Genomic DNA, 24,475 nt, shown 5'->3' with positions numbered 1-24,475 from the left:
GAACCACATTTGAGACCTTCAGGTAGTGAACAGTATCGCAGTCGATTTAGTGGCGGATATGTTCATATTCCTCAGATAATAAAACTGCACTATTCAACGAGGATAGGAACCGACGCCAAGATCGTACAATTATCCGTATACATTTCGATCTCTATGACGTCTGGAGGATGTGGAATTCTAAAAAGGTAGAGACTAAAGAGTTCCAGAGATATTATCCCGACTTGGGGAACACCCTGTTTCACTCGAAGGGTTTCAAACTTCTTATTTCTCAACTGGCGTCCACATATATATGGCCTACGATAGGTCAAGTGCCACCATTACTGTTCGGCCCCACGGTCTGTTCTGGTTTTGTCCTCCTTAATGTGTATGGATATGGTGTGTAATGCTGTTTTGGAATTCCGGAATTCATGCTGATGTTGGACAACTGGGAAGCAGCTTCTCAAGTTAGGAATAGTAGTGTCTCTCAGTTACTGCCACGGTGTTGAAAGGAACAGCCGTTATATCATCCTTCTTTTCCGGATTCGAGAGTAATTTAACCGTTACCCACAATTGTCTCAGGTGATCTAGCCACTTTTATCGCTTGCGTTCGCCTACTAGCCTGTTGACTTCAAGAGTAAGTTCATCAACTGATGGGTCTTCAGTGTTCGCACGGCGAAGCTAATCACGTTCATTTGTTAGTCCCGTCGCCTATGCTGAGAAATTTGGTCTGTTTTTGGGTACTCGACCAGTACGTAGCGAGCGCTTGCTGCAGTGATGCTGTCCCGGAAAGTTCTCTCAGACACCCGAGGATCTGAGGTAGTGGTCAGCTCTCTGAAGCAGTGATCCGTTATGAAGCCGGGTGGTCTATCTGCGGAGACGATGATAGGAAGGTGGTCTGAGCCAAAGGAAAAGACGGGTTGCCAGGATACGTCATATATTAGATCTGGTGCCAAAATTGTGATATCTGGCGACCTGTGGCAATCTCCTTATCTTCGCAGGAGCGTCTTCTTTTACCGTGCAAAATGTGGAGCTATCAATTTACTCGGCCAACGCTTTACCTCTCTGGTTATTACCTAGGATGGAATGCCAAAGCTCATGATGGTCATTGAAGTCCCCTAGCACCAGACGGTTATCTGTATGTCCGATAACCGCAGGATTTAGTTAGTGCCGGCAGTGTTTTCTACAGTTTTTATACCCTCAGCATTTATGCTAACGAGGGTATATACATTTTCATACGGGCAAAATGTGCCTCATCGAAATAATGGTTTTAGATCCCAAGTATGTTTGGACGAAATCCGTTTCAGACAATTTGGAGTCGATTTAGCAATGTCCGTCCCTCTGTCTGTCTGGCTGGTGGGCACGATATCTATCGAACGGATAACCCGATTTGGTCCAAAATATGGGATTCGTAATATTTTGTCGAAACCTAGTTTAAGTTCGAAGATGGACCATATCGGTCCACTCCTTCAAGTACCTCCCCCACAAAAGTTCGAAAATGTTCGGAAATTTTGTGCGCACGATAACTCTTGAAGGGAGTAACCGACTTGGTCTATACTTTGCACATCGTAAAATTTCTACCAGACTTAGATGAGGTTCCGATATGGACTCTATCGGTCCAGTCTTTCGACTACCTCCCGCACAAAAGTTAGGAAAAATTCAGTTTAGTACCTGCTCTCGAATCGCTTCGATTTTTATTGGAAAAATGGAGGGCAGGGGATACAAGTTGTTACAATATAAATCGTCCATATTTCCTGAGAAAATAGCCTGAATGTTTCAAACAACCCTTGGACACCGTGTGTAGTGGTTGGAGCGTAAGATAACTCTCGAACGGATCTGCCGATTTGGTCCAAAATATTTAATTCGGAATATTTTGTCCAAACTTTTTTTAAGTTCGAAGATAAGCCATATCAGTCCACTCCTTCAAGTACTTCCCCCCAGAAAAGTTCAAAACTGTTCGGAAAAATTGTGCACATTATAACTCTTGAAGGGAGTGACCATCCTAATATATCTACCGGATATAGATCAGGTTCGAATATGGACTATATTTGTCCACTCCTTCGAGTAACTACCACACAATTTCGGATAAGTTCACTTAAAGACCTCTTTAAGACGTGATCTCGGATCACTTTAATTTTTCTTGAAGCAAGTAGCATTCACTGCTTCAAATACTACGGTAAACGTTTTTTACAGGGACAAGTCCATACTTCTTGAGAAAACAGCCCGAAAGGTGTAGAAACCCCCTATGTCATCATAGTGATAGTGTCTGGAGAGCACGATCCAAAATTTGGCCTTTGATCATATTTTGTCCAAACTTAGTTTCCCTCCAATATTTAAAAAATGTCATTTAAATGATATGCACGATATCTCTTGAACGGGACAATTTAACTGGAGAGCACGACAACTGCTCCAAAATTTGGCCTTTGATCATATTTTGTCCAAACTCAGTTTCCCCCCAATATTTAAAAAATGTCATTAAAATGATATGCACGATATCTCTTGAACGGGGCAACCAATTTACCTTCTAAAATGGCCCATATCGGTCCTCTCCTCAGGTATCTCCCCCACAAATGTTCTACATTTGTGTATAAGTGCAGTTTGGGGTCTGGTCGAAGATCCTTTGGAAATGTATACATGCTTCCTGGCATACTGGTCCAAACTGAATTGGCTAGTGGGCGCGATATCTATCGAAAATATATGAGTCCCAAAATAATATCCACTTCCATAATTGTCTATGTCGGTCAATTTCTTTAAGTACCTCCACCGCAACACTTTTGAACTTTAATCCTAATCCACATACGTCCATAATTTTGAAAATCCCCTAAATATATACTTTTTTTTGGAAAAAGTGTTTCGATTTATATAAGCTGAGGGTACATCTCTGTCGGCATAGCCGACTAATACTTTTTACATGTTAATTAATATCTCAACTGTGAACTTACTCAAGGAAAAAATATATATAATTCGCCTTAATAAGGCAAAAATAAAATATAAGTATTTAATTTTGTATTTTAACTTGTTGGTTTTATTAATATTTTGTATTTCTTACCATTGGAACCCCATTGCGAATGATTGTTTTTAATTAAACAGATTATAATAACAATCATACGCACTTGGGGTTCCAATGTTACACTATTTTATTATAAATATTAATAAGATACCAACAGGTAAAACACAAAAAATACATATCGTTCATTTACTCAAAGACTGGAATAACTCAAAAAATTCGTTTTCTGAGTTATCAATTTCTATTTTTTTTCACACAAACGTTTTTTGAGTTTATAAAGCACTAAAGCACTTCAAATCAAGCATGACATTTAACACCGATGCCTGGCTATCTGTTTGCAAAATATGGTCCAAGTACTTATTTTAGTTTTTGTGTAATAATCATTTAAGGTTGGAAATCAAATTTCAAAGTCAATAACTTAGACATTTGCTAACCGATTTAAAAAATATATGGCTTTTCTGGTGCCCGGACATAACTCCCACGGACATAACTCCCAAAATGATTTTGGGCGTTATGTCCGCTGCCCTTTGCGGACATAACTCCCAAAATTCGTTGGGAGTTATGTCCGTGAACCAAAGCGGACATAACACCCAAAAAAATCGCGGACATAACTCCCAACGATTTTTTCTTAATTTATAAATTATTTCTTTGGTTAATTTTGAAATTTATAGTTATAATTTTAGAGTAGAAGTTAGAATGTAAGCGGAATTATACATTTGAGAAGGCCTAAGTGCCAACCAATACCGAAGTATCCACAAAATCCTCCTGATTTCATAAAATTAGTTAAAAACGAAATTATGCTCGAAATGATGTAAGTAGCAGTTAGGAGAAGTTATTTATTCAAAAATATTTTCGTTTTTCAGAAAGTATTTGAATATTTGTTCAAACACTTTTTATCTTCTTAAATTACTTTACAAAAACTTATTATTTTCTTTAATTGTGAAAATATATTTGTAAAAAATCGCGCGATTTTTTTTAAATTTTTGCCTGCGGCGCTTTTCGTTTTTCAGAAAGTATTTGAATATTTTTTACAACAAATTTTTATCTTCTTAAATTATGAAAATATTTTTGTAAATATCGCGCGATTTTTTTCAAAAATATTTTCGCCTGCGGCGCTTTTCCTTTTTCAGAAAGTATTTCAATATTTTTACAAAAACTTTTTATTTTCTTAAATTGTGAAAATATTTTTGTAAAAAATCGCGCGATTCTTTTTTAAATTTTTGCCTGCGGCGCTTTTCGTTTTTCAGAAAGTATTTCAATATTTTTTACAAAATTTTATCTTCTTAAATTGTGAAAATATGTTTGTAAAAATCGCGCGATTTTTTCAAAAATATTTTCGCCTGCAGCGCTTTTCATTTTTCAGAAAGTATTTCAATATTATTACAAAAATTTTTTATTTTCTTAAATTGTGAAAATATTTTTGTAAAAAATCGCGCGATTTTTTTCAAAAATATTTTCGCCTGCGGCGCTTTTCGCTTTTCAGAAAGTATTTGAATATTTTTTACAAACAATTTTTATCTTCTTAAATTGTGAACATATTTTTGTAAAAATAGCGCGATTTTTTCAAAAATATTTTCGCCTGCGGCGCTTTTCGTTTTTCAGAAAGTATTTCAATATTTTTACAAAAACTTTTTATTTTCTTAAATTGTGAAAATATTTTTGTAAAAAATCGCGAATATTTTTACAAAAACTTTTTATCTTCTTTAATTGTGAAAATATTTTTGTAAAAAATCGCGCGATTATTTTTTAAATTTTTGCCTGGGGCGCTTTTCGTTTTTCAGAAAGTATTTGAATATTTCTACAAAAACTTATTATCTTCTTAAATTGTGAAAATATTTTTGTAAAAACTCGCCCGATTTTTTAAAAATATTTTCGCCAGCGGCGCTTACCTTTTTTCAGAAAGTATCTTCGAATTTTAACAAAAACTTTTTATCTTCCTGTAGGCAGCATTTTTCGTTTAAGTTGGAAGGCAAATTTTGAATATAGTTCGATTTTAACTATTTTAAATCAATTATAAATTATTTTATGAAATGAAAAATGCATATGAACTTAAAATTAATTTTTAAATTCAATTAATTAAAAAAATTAATTAAAAAATTAATAAAAAAATGACCTTCGCCTAATAGGCAAAATTTTCAAATAAAAATAAAAATTTTGTTATGTTGCCGTCGTTGTAATTCAACGACACATAACAGTGGAGAAGGTTTGTCTTGTTTTGCAAACACTTTCGTCGGGGTTGTATGAGGTTGTATGGTTGAACATTTGTCTTTGGCCGCGCTTATACTTCGAGCTGACGATTGATGTTTGGGTACAAAAAGTTTTGAAGGAGTTTTTGAAAAACTATAGTCTTCCCTGTCTTACCCATTAGCGAACAATGCCAAATTTTCTCCACTAATAAATTAGTAGTTTTAAAATATTAAAACAACAGCAATGGGATTAAGCCAGACTAATTTGAAAAAAAAAACAGAAAGGCGAAATTACAGATGTACGTTGTGAAAAAAGGAGATATGTTCGTTTAAAGTTGAAAATCTATGAAATTCGGTTTTTCTAGGCATACCGTTATAAAATCACTTAATGAAGTGACCTAAAAAATTAAAGGTATTTTCGCCTTCCATCTACTCCAACAAAACTGAATTGGTACATTATAGGCGTGTTACTACCAAAACTGATTGATTTAGTAACAATTTATATATTTACGCAGTTCAGGCGACCAATGCTCTAAATCTTGCCTCATTTAAATGTCTGTAATGGTCATTTCTAACATTAACTTAAATTCCTACCACAGATTTCTTTGCATCAATCAATTGGAGCATTAATTTCATATTTCCCCCCTTTCCGCTCAAAAATAATTGACATACAAATCATAAGCATTGTTACTAATTGGTAATTTCTATGTGCTGCGTTATGCTGGTGGCTAAACGTCAACCACTGTGAAGGTCTATTGTCAGACGTCTTCTGATCTCATTACTAAAAATTCTGTACGGCGAACATTTCTAATTAATTCGAAATTTAAAGTAACGCAATTTTGACTGTTTATTAAATTTCGTTTTTTCGCTTTTCGAAAATAGTACAACAAGAACAAAAGCAATACAACTAGTGGGCCATGTTTAGGTGAAGCATGAAACAGGCTTCTTTGTGTCTGTGTGTGTGTGTGTGTGTGCGAGTTTACGCATCATCTTGTTAAAATATTACGAAACTATACCAATTAGTTTCAAAAGAAAAAACGACGACGCATACAGAAACTAAACAAAAAGGAATGTATTTTCTTTTAATTTCATTACGTTTTCATTTCATTCTCATCCAAAGACAACAGCAACAAAAAAATTATGAAATGTACTTGACAAGACATGAAGGAAACTAACGAAAAAATACATATATGTACATGCGGCAGGTACATTGAAAGAAAACAAGGAAAAAAGTGTCAGTCGGCTTTGCCGACAGATATATACCATCAGCCAATGTGAAGTGAAACTTTCACCTACGCACTGATCGAATGTATTTAAGGTCTCTTCAGAATTTTGTGGCCCTTTTTGGACATTTGAACAGGCCGACAAAAATTTGGATTAGGAATTAACTGCACTAAGACATAAATGTTGAACCTTTGTGGGGGAGGTACCCTTAGGGAGGAACGATATGGGCCATTTTAGAAGTTAAACTAAATTTTGACAAAATATTTGGAGATCCAAAGTTTGGACCAAGTTGGTTGCCCCATTTAAGTGATATCGACCTAGCATTTTAGTGACATTTTTTAAATATTGGGGAGAAGTACCGGAAGTTGTGGACCGGTATTGCCCCATGAAATTAAGTTTGGATATAATATGACGAAGACCAAATGTTGGACAAAATCTGTTGAACAGTTCGAGAGTTTTCGTGCTCTCCGACAGCCACATATGGTGACATACGGGTTTTTTTACACCTTTCGGGCTGTTTTCCCAAGAAATATGGACTTGCCCCTGAAAAAACATTTACCGAAGTAATGGAGGTAGCGAATGCAAATCGCTTCAACAAAAATCAAAGTAATTCGAGAGCAGGTCTTAAAGTGAACTTATTCGAAATTCTGTGTGAGAGGTACCAGAAGGAGAATACAAATATAGTCCATATTCGAACCTGATCTATATCTGGTAGAATTATCCTGCGCACAATTTTTCCGAACATTTTTGAACTTTTGTGGGGGAGGCCCCTGAAGGAGTGGACCGATATGGCTTATATTCGAATTTAAACTATGTTTGGACAAAATATTTCGAAGAAAAAATTTTGGACCCAATCGGCAGATCCGTTCGAGAGTTATCTTGCGCTCTAACCACTACACACGCTGTCATAGGGGCTTTTTGCATCTTTCAGGCTATTTTCTCAGGAAGTATGGACTTGCCCCTGATGAAATTTGTACCGTCGTATGGGGGGCAATGAATACAAGTTTTTGCAAACTGAACTTATCAGAAATTTTGTGTGGGAGGTACCCGAAGCAGTGGGCCGATTAAGTCATATTTGAACCTCATCTAAGTATAGTAGAAATTTCACGATGTGCAAAGTATGGACCAAATTGGTTAATTCCTTCAAGAGTTATCGTGCCCACAAATTTTCCGAACATTTTGGAACTTTTGTGGGGCAGGTACCTGAAGGAGTGGACCTATATGGCCCATCTTCGAACTTACATCAAATCTGGACAAAATATTTCGATACCCAAAATTTGAACCGAATCTATTGATCCGTTCGAGAGTTATCGTGCGCACCAGCCAGCCAGACAGACAGACAGACGGACGGACATTGCTAGATCTACTCAAAATTGTCTGAAACGGATATCGTACAAACATACTTGGGGTCTAAAACCATTATTTCGATGAGGCACATTTTTGGTCGTATCAAAGTGTAAATACCCTCTTTAGCCTAAAGGCTTAGGGTATAAACAAATTATAAATGGTATTAAAACTAAGTGAAGGTTTAAAGGTTTCATGGTGGACCTTGAGAACTGTTCAGGGTTTTTTATAGAATATTAGTTTGAACATAGGGACCAATAGTTAAGGATTTTCTTAAAAATTTTTAGGTTGGCTTTGGGGACCATTACTTGAAGAGTTTCTATAAAGAATTTTAGATAGTCTTTCGGGACCATTATTTAAGGATTTTTCTTAAAGAATTTAGGTGGACTTTTGGGGACAATTATTGGAAGATTTTTCCACAAACATCCCATAAGGGAGACTTCTCTCATATCAATGAGTGCAACCCCGATTCATATTACCTCAATGATATGGACCCTACTGTTTATCGCCGAGTCCGAACAGCGTGCCTTAAGACACCACTTGTAGTTAAGTTTTACATGGCTGAAATACTCAGGAAATGTCTCCAACATCACTTAGGGGTATTTCGCCACCGTTGAAAATTTGATGTTGCTTGGCCTGGGAATGGAACCGCAGACCTTCTGAGTACAAGGCGGGTGTGCATACCATTGCACCACGGTGGCACCCAACGTGACAATGCACCCCAACATTATTTGAGGATTTTTTAAAGAATTTTAGTTGGCCTTTGGAGACTATTATTTGAAGATTTTCTTAAAGAATTTTAGGTGGACTTTAGGAACCATTATTTGAGGATTTTCTCAAAGAATTTTAGGTAGCCTTTGGAGACTATTTTTTGAGGATTTTCTTAAAGCATTTTAGGTGGCCGTTGGGGACCATTATTTCAGGAGTTTCTTAAAGAAATTAGGCTGGCGTTTTGGGTCCATTTTTTGAGAATGTTCTCTAAGAAAATGTTTTCTAAACGAATTTTATGTACTTACTTACTTAGCTGACCCATTACAGAACATTTGTTCCATAGGCCGAACTAAGAAAAGATCTCCATTTCTCTCTATTTGTTGCTTCGCTCTCTGGAATACCGCGCCTTTTCATCTCATCATCCACTTGTTTGCGCCATCTATTCCTTGGCCTGCCAATTCTGCGTGCACCGCTAAGCGGTCCGTATTTATACGCCTTTTTAGCGGGTTCATCATCACTCATTCTTATGATATGGTCTAGCCAACGCAATTGCTGCATCTCGATACGTTTAACTATATTGATGTCGTTGTATAGCAGATACAGCTAGTGGTTCATGCGACGTCGATATTCACCGTCAACGCAGATTGGTCCGTAGATCTTTCGAAGAATTTTTCTCTCAAACACACCAAGCACTGCCATGTCTGCTTGCGCAAGTACCCAGGCTTCGGAGCCATACATCAGCACGGGTAGTATCAGTGTTTTGTAGAGCGTTATTTTGTTTGACGAGATGTGGATTTGTTTTTAAACTGCTTACTTAAACCAAAGTAGCATCTGTTGGCCAATACAATTCTTCTTTTTATTTCACAACCAACTTCCACAGTAGGTCCGAGCTCAATGGACGCACTGCGCGTCGACACCATCAATTTGGTCTTCTCACCGTTTACCGCCAGACCCACTTTAGCAGATTCTCCTTCGACCTTCATTAAGGTATCAGTTACTTCTTTTACTGATCGGCCCATGATGTCTATATCATCAGCACAAGCAAGTAACATGTGACTATTGGTGTAGATTGTGCCACTTCTTTTGAAGTTTGCCTCTCGTATAACCTTTTCCAGCAGGATGTTGAAGAGATCACACGAAAGGCTGTCTCCTTGTCTGAAACCTCTTTTGGTACCAAACTCTTCGGAGAGGTTCTTTCCTATTTTAACTAAGGACCTCGTGTCAGTTAAAGTCATTTTACAAAGCCGGATGAGCTTTGCGGGGATACCAAATTCAGACATGGCTTGGAATACCTTTGAACGCAGCGGGCTGTCGAAGGCTGCTTTATAATAGACAAAAAGGTGGTAGGTGTCGATCTGCATCTCTTTTATCTTCTCCAGGATTTGCCGCAGGGTAAATATCTGGTCAATGGTGGACTTGCCAGGTCTGAAGCCGCATTGCTATAGTCCAATTATCTCGTTGACCGTAGGCTTTAGTCGTTCGCACAATATCCCTGACACGATCTTGTAGGCAATTGGGAGTAGACTTATGCCCCTATAGTTAGAGCATACAGTCTTATCTCCCTTCTTGTGGACTGGGCACATGATACTCAGGTACCAATCGTCGGGTACACGTTCTTCCTGCCAGATGGTGCTAACTAGCTGATGAATACACCTTATCAGCGTGTCGCCTCCGGTTTTGAACAGCTCGGCTGATAAGCCATCGGCTCCTGTTGCCCAATTATTCTTCAGCCGATTTATTGCTGTCTTCACCTCATCTCGGCTGGGCGGTATACATTCAATACCATCTTCTGGGATTTGGACTTTGTAATCTTCGTCGCCCTCGCTGCTATTGGATACCAACAGTTTTGAAAAATTTTCTTTCCATATCCTGAGTACACTATCTGTATCAGTTACCAAATTATCTTGCTGGTCTCTACAGGAGGATGTGCCTGTACCAAAGCCATCAGTTGATGCTTGACTCTTTGGTAGAATTTTCGGACTTCATTCTGGCTCCTGTACATCTCGATTTTTTCACACTCCCGCTTTTCCATATCTCTCTTTTTCCTGCGCAAAAGACGTTTCTCCTCTCTCCTTTTCTCCCTGTATCTCTCTCGTGCGCTACGCGTTGCTACGGATTGTAAGCTATAGAGCTCTATATGCCGCATTTTTCTCTTCGGTGGCAGCACGACACTCCTGATCATACCATGGATTCCCTGGTGGAGGTCTCTGGTATCCAAGTATGGATTTTGCGGCTGTATGCATGGAGTGGGCCATGCTTTGCCATTGCGCTGATATTTTATAAGGGTTGAGGAGTGCTTTGATTAAGCGATTGGGCTAGTAGAGTGGAATATGCTGTGGCTATCTGTTGTGATTGCAGCTTACCGATGTCTAACTTTCGTGTTGTGTCTGTTCGTACTTTGTTTGCTACGTTTAAGCGGGTGCGTACCATTGCTGCAACAAGGTAGTGGTCCGAATCAATGTTTGCACCTCGGAACGATCGTACATCCAACACGCTCGATGAATTTCTTCCATATATCACAACATGATCAATTTGATTTCTTGTTTTCTGATCTAGAGACGGCCAGGTGCCCTTATGAATATCGCGATGATTAAATCTGGTACTGCTAACTACCATATTTTTTGCAGCTGCAAAGTCTATCAGCCTCATACCATTGTCAGATATTTCACTGTGGAGACTGAATTTCCCGACTGTTGGGCCAAAGATATTCTCCTTTCCAATTTTGGCATTAAAATCGCCTAGTATAATTTAAAAGTCATGGGCAGGACAACGGTCATACGGTTCTTCTTAGCCTTCTTAAAATATATTTTTGGTCTGTTCGTCCTTTTCTTCAGTGGGAGCATGAGCGCAAATAAAGCTGATGTTGAAGAATTTAGCTTTTACTCGAATTGCAGCAAGTCTTTCATTCACTGGGGTGAAGTTTGGTACAAGATGTTTTAGCCTCCGACTAACTAAGAATCCGCAACCAAACTCATGTTTTACGTCATGGCAACTATAATACAGTGCGTCACCTTTAGGTGTTGTTGTGACGCCTTTCCCAATCCATCGTATTTCCTCTATGGCAGTAACATCGGCCTTGTACTTTTCAAGTACGTCTGCCAATGCGAAGACTGCACCTTCTCTATAAAGAGTGCGAACATTCCAGGTGCAGATTCGCAGATCATGGTCCTTAAAACGTTTGCGGGGTTCGGCAACTTTAGAGGGGTTTGTTTTTCTTTTCTTTCGTTTTTTCATAGTAGGCTGTTTTTTCTAGGGGAGGGTTACTAACCCGACGCCCAAACCCAAGTTTTTAACGTTCTTATGGGTGAACGCGCGGCACATGTTAGCTCACTACCTTTAACGGGTGTTAAAGGCAGTTCCCCAGGTGACACCACGGGGAGGTCAGTGTCCACTTGAGATGAAACAGGGACCAAGATAAATCCTGGGCTTTGCCATGTTAAAACCGGCCAAGACCGTTCCTTGGTATATTCCACCCCCTACGTCTTATTTAAAGATTTTCTTAAAGAATTTTAGGTGGCCTTTGGGGGTTATTATTTGAGGATTTTCTTAAAGAATTTTAGGTGACCTTTGACCATTATTTGAAGATTTTCTTAAAGAATTTTAGATGGCCTTTGGGGAACATTATTTAGGAATATCTTAAAGAATTTTAGTTGACCTTTGGGGACCATTTTTTGAAGTGTTTCTTAAAGAATTTTAGGTGGCCATTTGGGGAATATTATTGTAGGAGTTTTTTTTAAGAATTTTAGATGGCCTTTGGGGACCATTTTTTGAGGAGTTTCTTAAATAATTTTAGGTGGCTTTTGGGGGCCATTATTAGATGATTTTCTCAGAGAATTTAAGTGGCCTTTGGGGACCATTATTTGAGGAGTTTCTTAAAGAATTTTAGGTGGCCTTTGAGAACCATTATTTGAGGAGTTTCTTAAAAAATTTTAGGTGGCCTTTGGGGACCATTTTTTGAGGAGTTTCTTAAAGAATTTTAGGTGGCCTTTGGGGACCATTTTTGAGGAGTTTTTTAAAGAAGTTTAGGTGGTCTTTGGGGACCATAATTTGAGGAGTTTCTTAAAGAATATTAGGTGGTCTTTGGGGACTATTATTTGAGGAGTTTCTTAAAGAATTTTAGGTGGTCTTTGAGAACTATTTTTTAAGGATTTTCTTAAAGAATCTTAGGTGGCCTTTAGGATTTTCTAAAAGAATTGTAGGTGGTATTTGGGATCAATTTTTTGTCGTCTTTGGAGAACATTAGTTCAGGATTTTCTTAAAGAATTTTAGGAGGACATTGGGGACTATTATTTGAGGATTTTCTTATATGGTTTAGGTGGCCTTTGGGGACAATTAATTGAGGATTTTCTTAAAGAATATTAGGTGGCCTTTAGGGACCATTATTTGAGGATTTTTTTAAGGAATTTTAGGTTAGGTGTCCTTTGCAGAATTTTAGGTGACCTTTGGGGACTATTATTTGAGGAGTTTCTTAAAGAATTTTAGGTGGATTTGGGGACCAATTTTGAGTCGCCTTTGGAGAACATTAATTGAGGATATTCTTAAAGAATTTTAGGTAGTCATTGGAGACCATACTTGAGAATTTTCTTCTTTAGGTGGCCATATTTCTCTACGTGTACTTTTCGTACACATACATTTAAACAACAACAATGACAACAACAAATTTCGAGACAAATGTACAACCATATATTCATATATCTGAAGCATGTACAAACCACAACGCAATTAGATTTAACAGCTGCAACAACAAAAACAGTAACTAGTCGTCATAGTACCCTTCCGACCACAAGAAAATTTAAACAACCATTCATATGGATGGACTCTTTTTCCCAATCTATGTTTATGCCCATGATGTGGGGTGTTGTGGCTGCATAGTTTTTGAATGAATGGCTGGCTAAATGTGTTACAGAATAGAAAATAGAACAAATACTTTCAGCTTTTTTGGGGCGAAGAGAGAATACGGCGGGCAGAACGCAACTAGTCATCTAATTAAAACATATTTTTATTTCATATTTTTTCTGGTTCTGCACTTGTTTTTTCTTGGTGGACCATTTTGTAAAAACGATGAGAGGGAACTTGGTATGTTTCGTCGTTTTTTATATATGGTTTATATTAAAAATTTGAATCAACATTGCAATATTGTTGCTTGATTTTTCATAATGTTTTGCTTCTCTTTTGTTTTTTGTCTCGTTACAGATTTGTAATAAAATATTTGGAAATGCATCAGCTTTGGCCAAACATAAACTGACGCACAGTGACGAACGGAAATACGTTTGTGTTATGTGCTCAAAGGCATTTAAGCGACAAGATCACTTGTAAGTTTATTTGGTATAATATTAAAAAAATATTTAAACATTTTATTTATAAGAAAATCGTTTTATTGAATAGAAAATAATTTGTAATTCAAAACATGTAAGTTCTGATACCGAACCAGATTCTAGCATATTTTTAAGAATGTTAGTGTATGAGAACAGTGATGCAAATAGATACACATTGGGATCACCCCATATTAAAACTTGGAAAATCTATACCGATTTATTTTTTCCAAATCCCAAAATAACTTCTCCGCCATCCACCCCATTGTTCTTTTATTCGTTTTATTCAGCTGATTATGACAATTTTGTGGCATTTAAAAACAAATAATTTGTTTATTAAAAATGAGGGGTAAGGTAAATAAATGTTCACTCGTTTCGTTTTTTTTTTTTTGTTGTCATTGGTTTCGACAAAGAATTTTGATTTGTTGGCGTCACACTCAGCCACGTGTTAACAGATTTTTTAGTAGCTGTCAAAGAAATTCATCACCGTGCCGGAAATCATTTAAGTGGGTGAGACATTCAATGTGTGGTGGCTAAGCAAATGTCATCATACGTTGTGAAGGCAAAAAGTCAATCCAAAGGCATGTCATGTCATAGACCAAACATCATCATTATTTTTTTCTTGAGGTAGAATATTACTTTGTGTCAAAATATGTGCCATATCAAATATTGATGGAAATATTTTCAAAATTTCATAGAAAATTCTTTGGAATTGGGGTGGAAAATTGTTATAGATTACTTGAACACAGTTACATTATTCACATTAGGATGGACGGATTCTGCTTCAGACTAAGTTGAAACATGTGCTGACCCCTAGTTTTATTACAGTAATTGTTAACAAGTATGAACGGTGTTAAGTTAGACTGAACTTTTTATACGCTTCACCACGATTTGTATGGAAGTGAAATGGAGAAATTAATTTCCTATCGTTTATGAACGTACTAAGCTCTGCTTACAGAAGAATATCAATTTCATTTAAACAAGGGTTTATACCAATAAAACATCTATGTTTTGTACTCACTGAGAAACGGAAACACCAAATAAGAGCCACTTCAGAAGAAAAATCTTTAAAAAGAATTCGCATCGGGCGGTGTAGTTTACCTTCCTATCTGATTACACGCTATCAAAAACTAATCTCAAAATTTCAACAACTTCGTTCGACAGTTCTCTACAGATATATTTTATGCTCCCAGCCATTTCAGTGTGAAAACCTTCAAAAAACAAAAAAAAAACTGTTTTTTCCTCCGTGTATATATTATGGGGTTTTATGGGGTTTCCGACGAGTAACGAAGTACTACTACGAAGTGTTACAAACGGAATGAATACTTTATTATATCCTCCATATTATGTTGGAGTGTATAAACAAAATTAAGGAAGATCGAACTAAATATAAATTCATTCTCAAGAATATCAGATGACAAAGAAGGAAGTCGCTCTTCTTACATCAAACGTGCTACTAACTTTTCAACGGCCGCTGCGAGAAAGTCAGCGAAATTTAAGAGTTCATGAGTGTAAGAAACATCATGGTCGCCTGGGAGCAAAATTCACCATTACCTGTAGCTTGCAACGACGAGAAGAGGAGAATGAATTGACTTCCATATGAATCAGTGTGTCCGGTACAGACTTATCTCGCTTAAGCTCAAAAACGTATGCAGGGGTCTGGCCCTGTAATTTGTGTTGAATATCACGGCGCTCTTGAACCAACTTTAAATGAAAGAAGCTTACACTGGAGCGCTTTTTAAATAAATCGCGGTCAAAGTTCACATATTTAGAGTTTTTTAGGTTTTCATGATTTTGCTTGGAAACCGCAATTCCTATAGAAATGGGATTAGAAAAAAATTGTAGCCATGGCAATTCTCTACAAAACTGATTTTTATGATATTTTTGTAGGTGTTAAAAGTTTTGAGATATAGATGTTCAAATTGGGACAATTCACTGACTGTATCGTCTCCTTATAGAACCATGTCAAGACCGCAATTTAACAACTTAAACTTATATATCTCAAAAATGGTACAACCTAGGAAAAAATTAAGAAAACAAATCTTGTAGAAAATTTTCGCAGCTATAAGATTTTCTCTAGTCCCATTTCGATACGACTTACCGTTTTCAAGCAAATCGCGAAAACCTAAAAAAAAATAATAATGTGATCTGAACTTCTATATCACAAAAATGGTAAACCCTAGGAACAAATCAAACAACTTTTCACAGCTACAACATTTTCTTAAGCCCAATTTCGATAAGACTTGCGGTTTCCAAGCAAAATCGCGAAAACCTAAAATAAACCTAAACACTTTGACCGTGATTTATTTTTTTTAGATTTTTCTCATCTATGAACATTGCTGTTTCAGAATCCGCAGAAATTCCCAGTTGTAAGCTCCTTTCATATAACGTTGGTTCAAGAGCACCGTGATATTGTACCTTCAGCCGCTAGGCTAGCGAAATGAACCTCTGCGAAATAATGTTTTGACAAAACCCGCGTCAAACAATTTGGAGTCGATTTATTCCAGTTCATCCTTCTGTCTGGCTCGAGCGTATTATAAATCTCGAACAGATCAACAGATTTGGTCCAAATTTTTGATCTCCCAATATTTTATTCAAACTTTAAGTCATATCGGTCCACTCCTATGTTTGGACGAAATGTGTTTCAGACAATTTGGAGTCGATTTACCAATGCCCGTCCGTCTGTCTGGCTGGCTGGTGCGCACGATAACTCTCGAACGGATGAACCGATTTGGTCCAAAAGTTGGCTATCGCAATATTTTGTCCAAACTTAGTTTAAGTTCGAAGATGGGTTATATCGATCCACTCCTACCGGTACCTCCCCCACAAAAGTTCGAAAATGTTTGGAAAATTTGTGCGCACGAAAACTCTTGAAGGGAATAGCCGACTTGGTCCACACTTAGCACATCGTCATATTTCTACCAAACTTAGATGAGGTTCCAATATGGACCCAATCCGTCCACGCCTTCGGGTACCTCCCACACAAAATTTCGGAAAAGTTCAGTTTAGGACCTGCTCTCGAATCGCTTTGATTTTTGTTGCAACAGCTTGTATTCGCTGCCCCCTATACGAGGGTACATATTTCATCAGGGGCAAGTCCATACTGCCTGAGAAAATAGCCTAAAAGTTGCAAAGAGCCCCTATGACACCGAGTATAGTGGTTGGAGAGCAAGATAACTCTCGAACGAATTTGCAGATTCGGTCTAAAATTTGGCCTTCGTAATATTTTGTCCAAACATAGTTTAAATTCGAAGATAAGCCATATCGGTCCACTCCTTCAGGTACCTCCCCCACAGAAGTTCAAAAATGTTCGGAAAAATTGTGCGCACGATAACTTTTGAAGGGGGTGACCGATGTAATCCATACTTTGCACATTCTAATATATCTACCACATATAGATCAGGTTCGAATATGGACTATATTTGTCTCCTCCTTCTGGTACCTCTCAAACAAAATTTCGGATAAGTTCACTTTAAGACCTGCTCTCGACTCACTTTGATTTGTGTTGAAGCGATTTGCATTCGCTACCTCCATTAGACGGTAAAACAGCCCGAAAGGTGCAAAAACCCCCTATGTCACCATATGTGGCGGTCGGAGAGCACGATAACTCTCGAACTGTTCAACCGGTTTTGTCCAACATTTGGTCTTCGTCATATCCAAACTTAGTTTCATAGTTCAATACCGGTCCACAACTTCCGGTACTTCTCCCCCATATTTAAAAAATGTCACTAAAATGCTAGGACGAGATCACTTGAATGGGGCAACCAATTTGGTTCAAACTTTGGACCTCCTAATATTTTGCCAAAATTTAGTTTAACTTCTAAAATGGTCCATATCGGTCCTCCCTAAGGGTACCTCCCCCACAAGAGTTCAACATTTGTGTCTTAGTGCAGTTAATTTCTAATCCACATTTTTGTCGGCAAGTTCAGATGTCCAAAAAGGGCCACAAAATTCAGAAGAGTCCCTTAATACATTCGATCTGTCCGTAGGTGAAAGTTTCACTTCACATTGGCTGAGGGTATATATCTGTCGGCAAACCCTTAGGGTGGACCGATATGGGACATTTTAAAAGATGGACCAAATCGGTTGAACAGCTCGAGAGTTATCGTGCTGTCCGACCGCCACATATAGTGACATAGGGGTTTTTTACACCTTTCGGGCTGTTTTCCCAAGAAATATGGACTTGCCCTTCAAAAAACGTTTACCGTCGCAATGGAGGTAGCGAATGCAAATCGCTTCAACAAAAATCAAAGTGATTCGAGAGCAGGTCTTAAAGTGAACTTATCCAAAATTTTGTGTGAAAGGTACCAGAAGGAGTAGACAAATATAGTCCATATTCGAACCTGATCTATATCTAGTAGATATATTAGGATGTGCAAATTATGGATTACGTCGGTCGCTCCCTTCAAGAGTTATCGTGCGCAAAATTTTTCCGAACATTTTTGAAGTTTTGTGGGGGAGGTACCTGAAGGAGTGGACCGATATAGTCCATCTTCGAATTTAAAATATGTTTTGATAAAATATTACGCAGGCCAAATTTTGGACCAAATCGACAGATCCGTTGGATAGTTATCTTGCGCTCCAACCACTGCACAAGGTGTCATAGGGGCTTTTTGCATCTTTCCGGACATTTTCTCAGGAAGTATGGACTTGCCCCTGATGAAACTTGTACCGTCGTATGGAGGGCCGTGAATACAAGTGGCTACATCAAAAAACAATACGATTCGAGAGCAGGTCCTAAACTGAACTTTTCCAAAATTTTGTGTGGGAGGTACCCGAAGGCGTGGACCAATGGAGTCCATATTGGAACCTCATCTAAGTTTGGTAGAAATTTCACTATGTGCAAAGTATGGACCAAGTCGGTTACTCCCTTCGAGAGTTATCGTGCGCACAAGTTTTGCGACAATTTTTGAACATTTGTGGGGGAGGTACCTGAAGAAGTGGACCTGTGTGGCCCATCTTCAAACTTAAATCAAGTCTGGACAAAATATTTTGATACCCAAAATTTGAACCGAATCGATTGATCCGTTCAAAAGTTATCGTGCGCACCAGCCAGCCAGACAGACGGACAGGCAGACGGACGGACATTGCTAAAATTGTCTGAAATGGATATCGTACAAATATACTTGGGGTCGAAAACCATTATTTCGATGAGGCACATTTTTGGTCGTATCAAAGTGTAAATACCCTCTTTAGCCTAAAGGCTGAGGGTATAAAAAGGAATAATTTAGGAGGGTTCCAGAAATGTGATGATAACTTTATTCTAAGACCAAATTTCTCTTCTTTTTTTGAAAAATGAACCATAAAAAGCTGATTGTCAAGAGTTCAGAGAATTTACCAATTTACTGCTTCAGGAAGCTGTCCATTCCCACAGATCCACAGGTACCTGTTGGCCGAATACCCTAAATTAGACTAAATTTCTTTGCTGTGGCGACGAGACTACATACACCTTTTTCAGATGTAATTCGAAACATTACAGTTGTAATTCGTAACATTTTAATTGTAATTCGAGATTTCCATTTGTAATTCAAACAATTTAATTGTTATTCGAGATTTCCATTAGTAATTCGAATTATTCCATTTATAATTCGAATTGCTTCACTTGTAATTCGAATTATTTTATTTGTAATTCGAAATATTCCATTTGAATTTCGTATTATTCTATTTGTAATTCGAATTATTGCATTTGTAATTCGAATTATTCCATTTGAAATTTTAAACAGAAAATTTCGAATTATAAATGAAATGTTTCGAATTACAAATAAAACAATACCAATTTCAAATGGAATCATGTTATTCAGTTTATATATCGAGCCCTTCCCGCGAAAAAGGTGTAAGCGACAAAAAACAAATTTTACAGGAGACGGTTTTTATTAAATAACATTTGATCTAACCAACATTTCTTATTAAGTTTTGGTATAGTTCCATTACTAAATGATATTTACTAAAAAAATAAATAATTTGTGGAATATCTTCAATATAACGGGAATTAGTGTCGCTTACATCTTTTTCGCTGTCACGCAATATGATTGTTACATTAAGATGTGGCGGTTACATTAAAAAATTTTATTTGAAACAAATAATTTTTAGAGTAATTCACATCTATAATTTAAAAACAAAGCAACTTACTTTAATAGCAAGTACTTATTCGAAAACTTATAAGATTTAAGCGTATTTCTTGTAATATAGTCAAATAACTACATGGTATATTAATGTACAATTTTGATGTAAGCGACTATTCGCTGTCCCCTAAAAATGTAAACAAAATAAAAAGGGCGCTTTCATCAAAATTGTTTTTGCTCTAATTTCGTAACGGTACGTGGCAGAGTTCTTAAAATTTGGAAGATGGTGTGTAGGAATATTCTTTATCGATTTTCGTAAAAAAAAAGAAAATCGAAAAATGTCGCTTACATCTTTTTCGCGGGAAGGGCTCGATACAATACATATAATTGTTCCACAAACATCCCAGATGGGACAAGGGAGTGCACCCCGATTCATATTAGCTCAATGATATGGGACCTACAGTTTATCGCCGAGTCCGAACGGCGGGTCTAAGACACCACTTTCGTAGAGAAGTTTTACATGGTTGAAATACTCAGGAAATGTCGCCAACATTACTGAGGGGTATTTTGCCACCGTTGAAAATTGTTTGATGTTGCTTGGCCGGGGAATCGAACCCACGACCTTCAGCGTGCAAGGCGGGTGTGCATACCATTGCACCACGGTGGCAACCTGTTATTCAAATTGCAAATGGAATAATTCGAATAAGAAATGTATAAATTCGAATTACAAATAGAATAATTCGAATTACAGTTGAAATGTTTCGAATTACAAATAGAATTCTCGAATTACAAATAAAATGTTACGAATTACATATGGAATTCTCAAATTACAACTAAAATGATTCGAATTACATCTGTAAAAGGAGTTGTTCTGTCGTACGAACCCTGAAGACCCAAGAGTTAGGAAACTTACACTTGAAATCGACACGCTAGTAGGTGGCTATAATCGGAAAAAGTGGCTAATCACCAGTTTAAAGTAAATTGTGGCAAACGCTTAAATCACTCTCTAATCTAAAGCGAATATCTCTCTTCTATAAGAGGTATATCGAAAGCAAAACCTGGCAAGGAAAGTAAAGTAGAAAATATCACCTTTACAGCGATGTGAAGTAGGTTGTCATAGGTGGTCAAACAAAAGAGAAATCGCAATAGTCGGTAACGCATCCTTTTTCCATTTTTGTGCAATAACACTACAGGTCGGAATTTTGATCGGATCCTCACGAAATTTTGGGGGTTGATGGGGGTCTCACAGAGAAAGAAGCCTATTGATGGTTGGCGTACATCCCACCTTTCCATTTTTATACCCTCAGCCTTTAGGCTAAAGAGGGTATTTACACTTTGATACGACCAAAAATGTGCCTCATAGAAATAATGGTTTTAGACCCCAAGTATGTTTGTACGATATCCGTTTCAGACAATTTTGAGTAGATCTAGCAATGTCCGTCCGTCTGTCTGTCTGTCGGTCTGTCTGGCTGGTGCGCACGATAACTCTCGAACGGATCAATCGATTCGGTTCAAATTTTGGGTATCGAAATATTTTGTCCAGATTCGATTTAAGTTCGAAGATGGGCCATATAGGTCCACTCCTTCAGGTACCTCCCCCACAAATGTTCAAAAATTGTCGCACAACTTGTGCGCACGATAACTCTTGTAGGGAATAACCGATTTGGTCCATACTTTGCACATCGTGTAATTTCTACCAAACATAGATGAGGTTCCAATATGGACTCAATCGGTCCACTCCTTCGGGTACCTCCCACACTTTAATCCTAATCAACATTTTTGTCGGTTCATACGACCAAAATTTTGAAACCCCTAAATACATAAGTTTTTTGTGAAAAAAGTGTTTCAATTTGCACAGGCTGAGGGTATATCTCTGTCGGCAAAGCCGACTGATACTTTTTTACTTGTTTTATTTGAGTTGTACTGATGATGCACTTAAATGCGTTTCAAAAAAATTGAACTGTGTTAATGAAGACATTCAGAGCAAAGGCGCTAAGCTATCCCAATTTTAACATTTTAAATTTTACCAGTTAAAAGCTATGCACAGGGGTAGTGGTGTAGGGTATCACATAGTCGGCCCCGACCCCACTATAGCCTTGGCTCGCTTGTTTGATCATACAGCCTTACCTCCCTTCTTGTGGACTGGACATAGGATTTCCCGTTCCAATCATCGAAGACGGCTTATTTCCTGCCTGATGGTGCTAATTCGCTGATAGCTTGAACAACTCGACTACTGCAGGCATTTACCTTATTCTGGCCGGATGGTATACACTTAATATCATAATTCTATCTCTTTTTTGTACGACTCCAGTACATGTGGATTTTTTCACGCTTCCTCTTTTCTTTTTCTCTCTTTTACCTGCGGTAAAGACGTTCTTCCTCTATTACAGTTTTACAGGAATACTAAAATCAGATATGGCTTGGGTCAACATTCATCTTATTGGGCTGGTGAAAATGCCCTTATAGTCCACGAACGGTTGGTACCATAGAGTGAAGACTTGGTATATAGTTATGTTGGCACAAACCGTTTTGAAATTTTGTAAGGGACGTTCCGTAAGGAGTGGAGCGTTACTGCTCATTTTCGAACTAACTAATGACCTGTTTCTCTAAGACGATTCGAATACAAATTCTTCCGATATGGCTCATCTTCGAACTTAAAATATGTTTGGACAAAATATAATGGTTGTTCCGTTTGAGAGCTATCGTGCTCTCAAGTCAGCCAGACAGACGGGCAGGGCTATATGGACCCCAAATTGTCTGAAACAGATTTCCTCCATGCAGACTTAGGATCCAAAACTTTATTTAGAGGATACACGTATGAGGCTTCCGAGGATACGTCTATTTTATTAAATTCAAAATATTCATGATAATATGAACATAACTTACAATATTGGACGCAGACGGACGTAATCGTAGATGGGTTCCTGCTTGTCGGTTCCTAGCCTCCTGTCATCGGAATCTGTAATCAGAACCGCCAGCTTCATACTACTCCTGGTTCCTACATCATATAGATTTACCCAGCGATTTGAAGTCCATCAATTTGCTCCGAATTCAAATTCTCCACTTCACTTCCCTTGGTTTATCCAACACCACATTCCAGCCATTAAAATGTTACCCCAACTCCATCCTATATTGAAGACAACCACCATTTTTCGATACGCAGAATATAGTCTTCAACGAAACGCTGCTGGACTGCGCTGACAACAATGGCCTATCTGTATCAGGTTGGAGCCATTGTTAATTATACTTATTGAGCGTCCGTTGTGTTATAAAGCATTGTCGTTATACAAAATTGATCGTCTTCTCTCTTTCAAACGTTGGCAGGCAGATTGAATAGGATCTCACTTTTTTGCGATTTGGCTTGTCTATGAAAACTTATACATATCTCGATCTCTTTGTATTTCTTTCAGAAATGGACATATGATGACCCATCGAAATAAGAAGCCATACGAATGCAAAGCTGAAGGTTGTGGCAAATCATATTGTGATGCACGTTCCCTGCGACGACATACTGAAAATCATCACGCTGGCATTGTAACACCGCATCAAAATCAAACATTGTCAGGATCGCAAAATAATAATTCCAATTCCAATTTAAGTTTATCCCCTGCAACGGCTAACGGTAAGAAATTTCTCATGAAAATATTCTTCAAAAATTAAAAAAAAATTATTTTACTTCCCCAGGTGATGCCAGTTCACCGGATGGTGCCACCTGTTTAGGAACATATCTTTCGAATGGTGGCACAGTGGTTGATGCCGCCACTGGTCTAGCTTTAACCGAAGAAGAATTGAAAGCTTTAAATGTACCACTGAAGACAACAGGTGTTACCCTGCTCTCGCCCACCTCTACAACATCCTCAATGTCGTCAACAAGTAGTATAACCTCTGGCCCGGGGGCCACAATAACTCTAACCGATAATAGTGGCAACATGGAAGGAGATGGTTTGACTCGAGAACAATTGGATTTGATAAGTAAAATTATGCGGCAAACTAAGCAGACAACGGCCCAGGTTACAGTATCTTCACCCACCAGTTCGCAATCGTATAAGATAGATACAAATCCCCAGCCAGCGACAAATCAACAGCAGCAGCAACAACAACAACAGGTGCAAACACCAAGGCCCAGAACTTGGAATATGCAGTTGGTAAGTAACAGGGTGGTGGAAGCGGTTTGGTGAAGGGCAACACTAGAATATTTTTGTGTTTGTTTTTCCTTAGCTCAACTCCTCCCAAAATGTGGCCATAACTGTGGATGAAATTACCACAGACTCCAATAGCCCCACTATAGAGGCTGCCACAGTTGTCACCACCAAAATCAAAGAAGAAGAAATCGACATTGATTTGTCCAATGCCATGTCAAATCCCCAACTTTTTAATTTGGTAAAAATCGACCAAAAACCGGTCGAATGCAATCTTTGTCATCGCAAATTTAAGAATGTACCCGCCCTAAATGGTCACATGCGCCTACATGGTGGCTATTTTAAAAAGGATCCTGAAACCAAGAAAAGTGAAAAGAAGGAAAATAATGGTCCACCTTTGCAGACGGCCAGCATTGGTGTCCGGGCTCTGATAGAGGAGAAAATCATTAGCAAAAGAAGTAAAGATTTGAATAAGGTAAGGAGGGATTAAATTATAAATTAGAAAAGGAAAGGT

The 24,475-nt window shown here is 37.9% G+C and overlaps 1 protein-coding gene across 15 annotated transcripts in view; it reads left to right on the top strand.

Moving 5' to 3' along the window:
- The window catches only part of LOC141389763 (uncharacterized), a 282,798-nt gene that overhangs the window by 232,699 nt on the left and 25,624 nt on the right, over positions 1–24,475 (top strand). For all 15 annotated transcript variants that reach the window (XR_012409161.1, XR_012409167.1, XR_012409164.1 and 12 more), the window contains 4 exons: positions 13,642–13,760; positions 23,233–23,444; positions 23,507–23,967; positions 24,041–24,436. Coding sequence is in view for 7 of the 15 variants with exons in the window: in XM_073961773.1 (XP_073817874.1) it covers positions 13,642–13,760; positions 23,233–23,444; positions 23,507–23,967; positions 24,041–24,436 (1,188 nt within the window). In the remaining 8 variants the exon portion in view is untranslated. The remainder of the gene's footprint in view (positions 1–13,641; positions 13,761–23,232; positions 23,445–23,506; positions 23,968–24,040; positions 24,437–24,475) is intronic.

Source organism: Musca autumnalis, unplaced genomic scaffold (assembly GCF_047663935.1).
Source record: "Musca autumnalis isolate F117 unplaced genomic scaffold, ASM4766393v1 scaffold_1, whole genome shotgun sequence".
Classification (NCBI taxonomy): domain Eukaryota; kingdom Metazoa; phylum Arthropoda; class Insecta; order Diptera; family Muscidae; genus Musca; species Musca autumnalis.
This window is presented reverse-complemented; position numbering and strand designations above follow the sequence as displayed.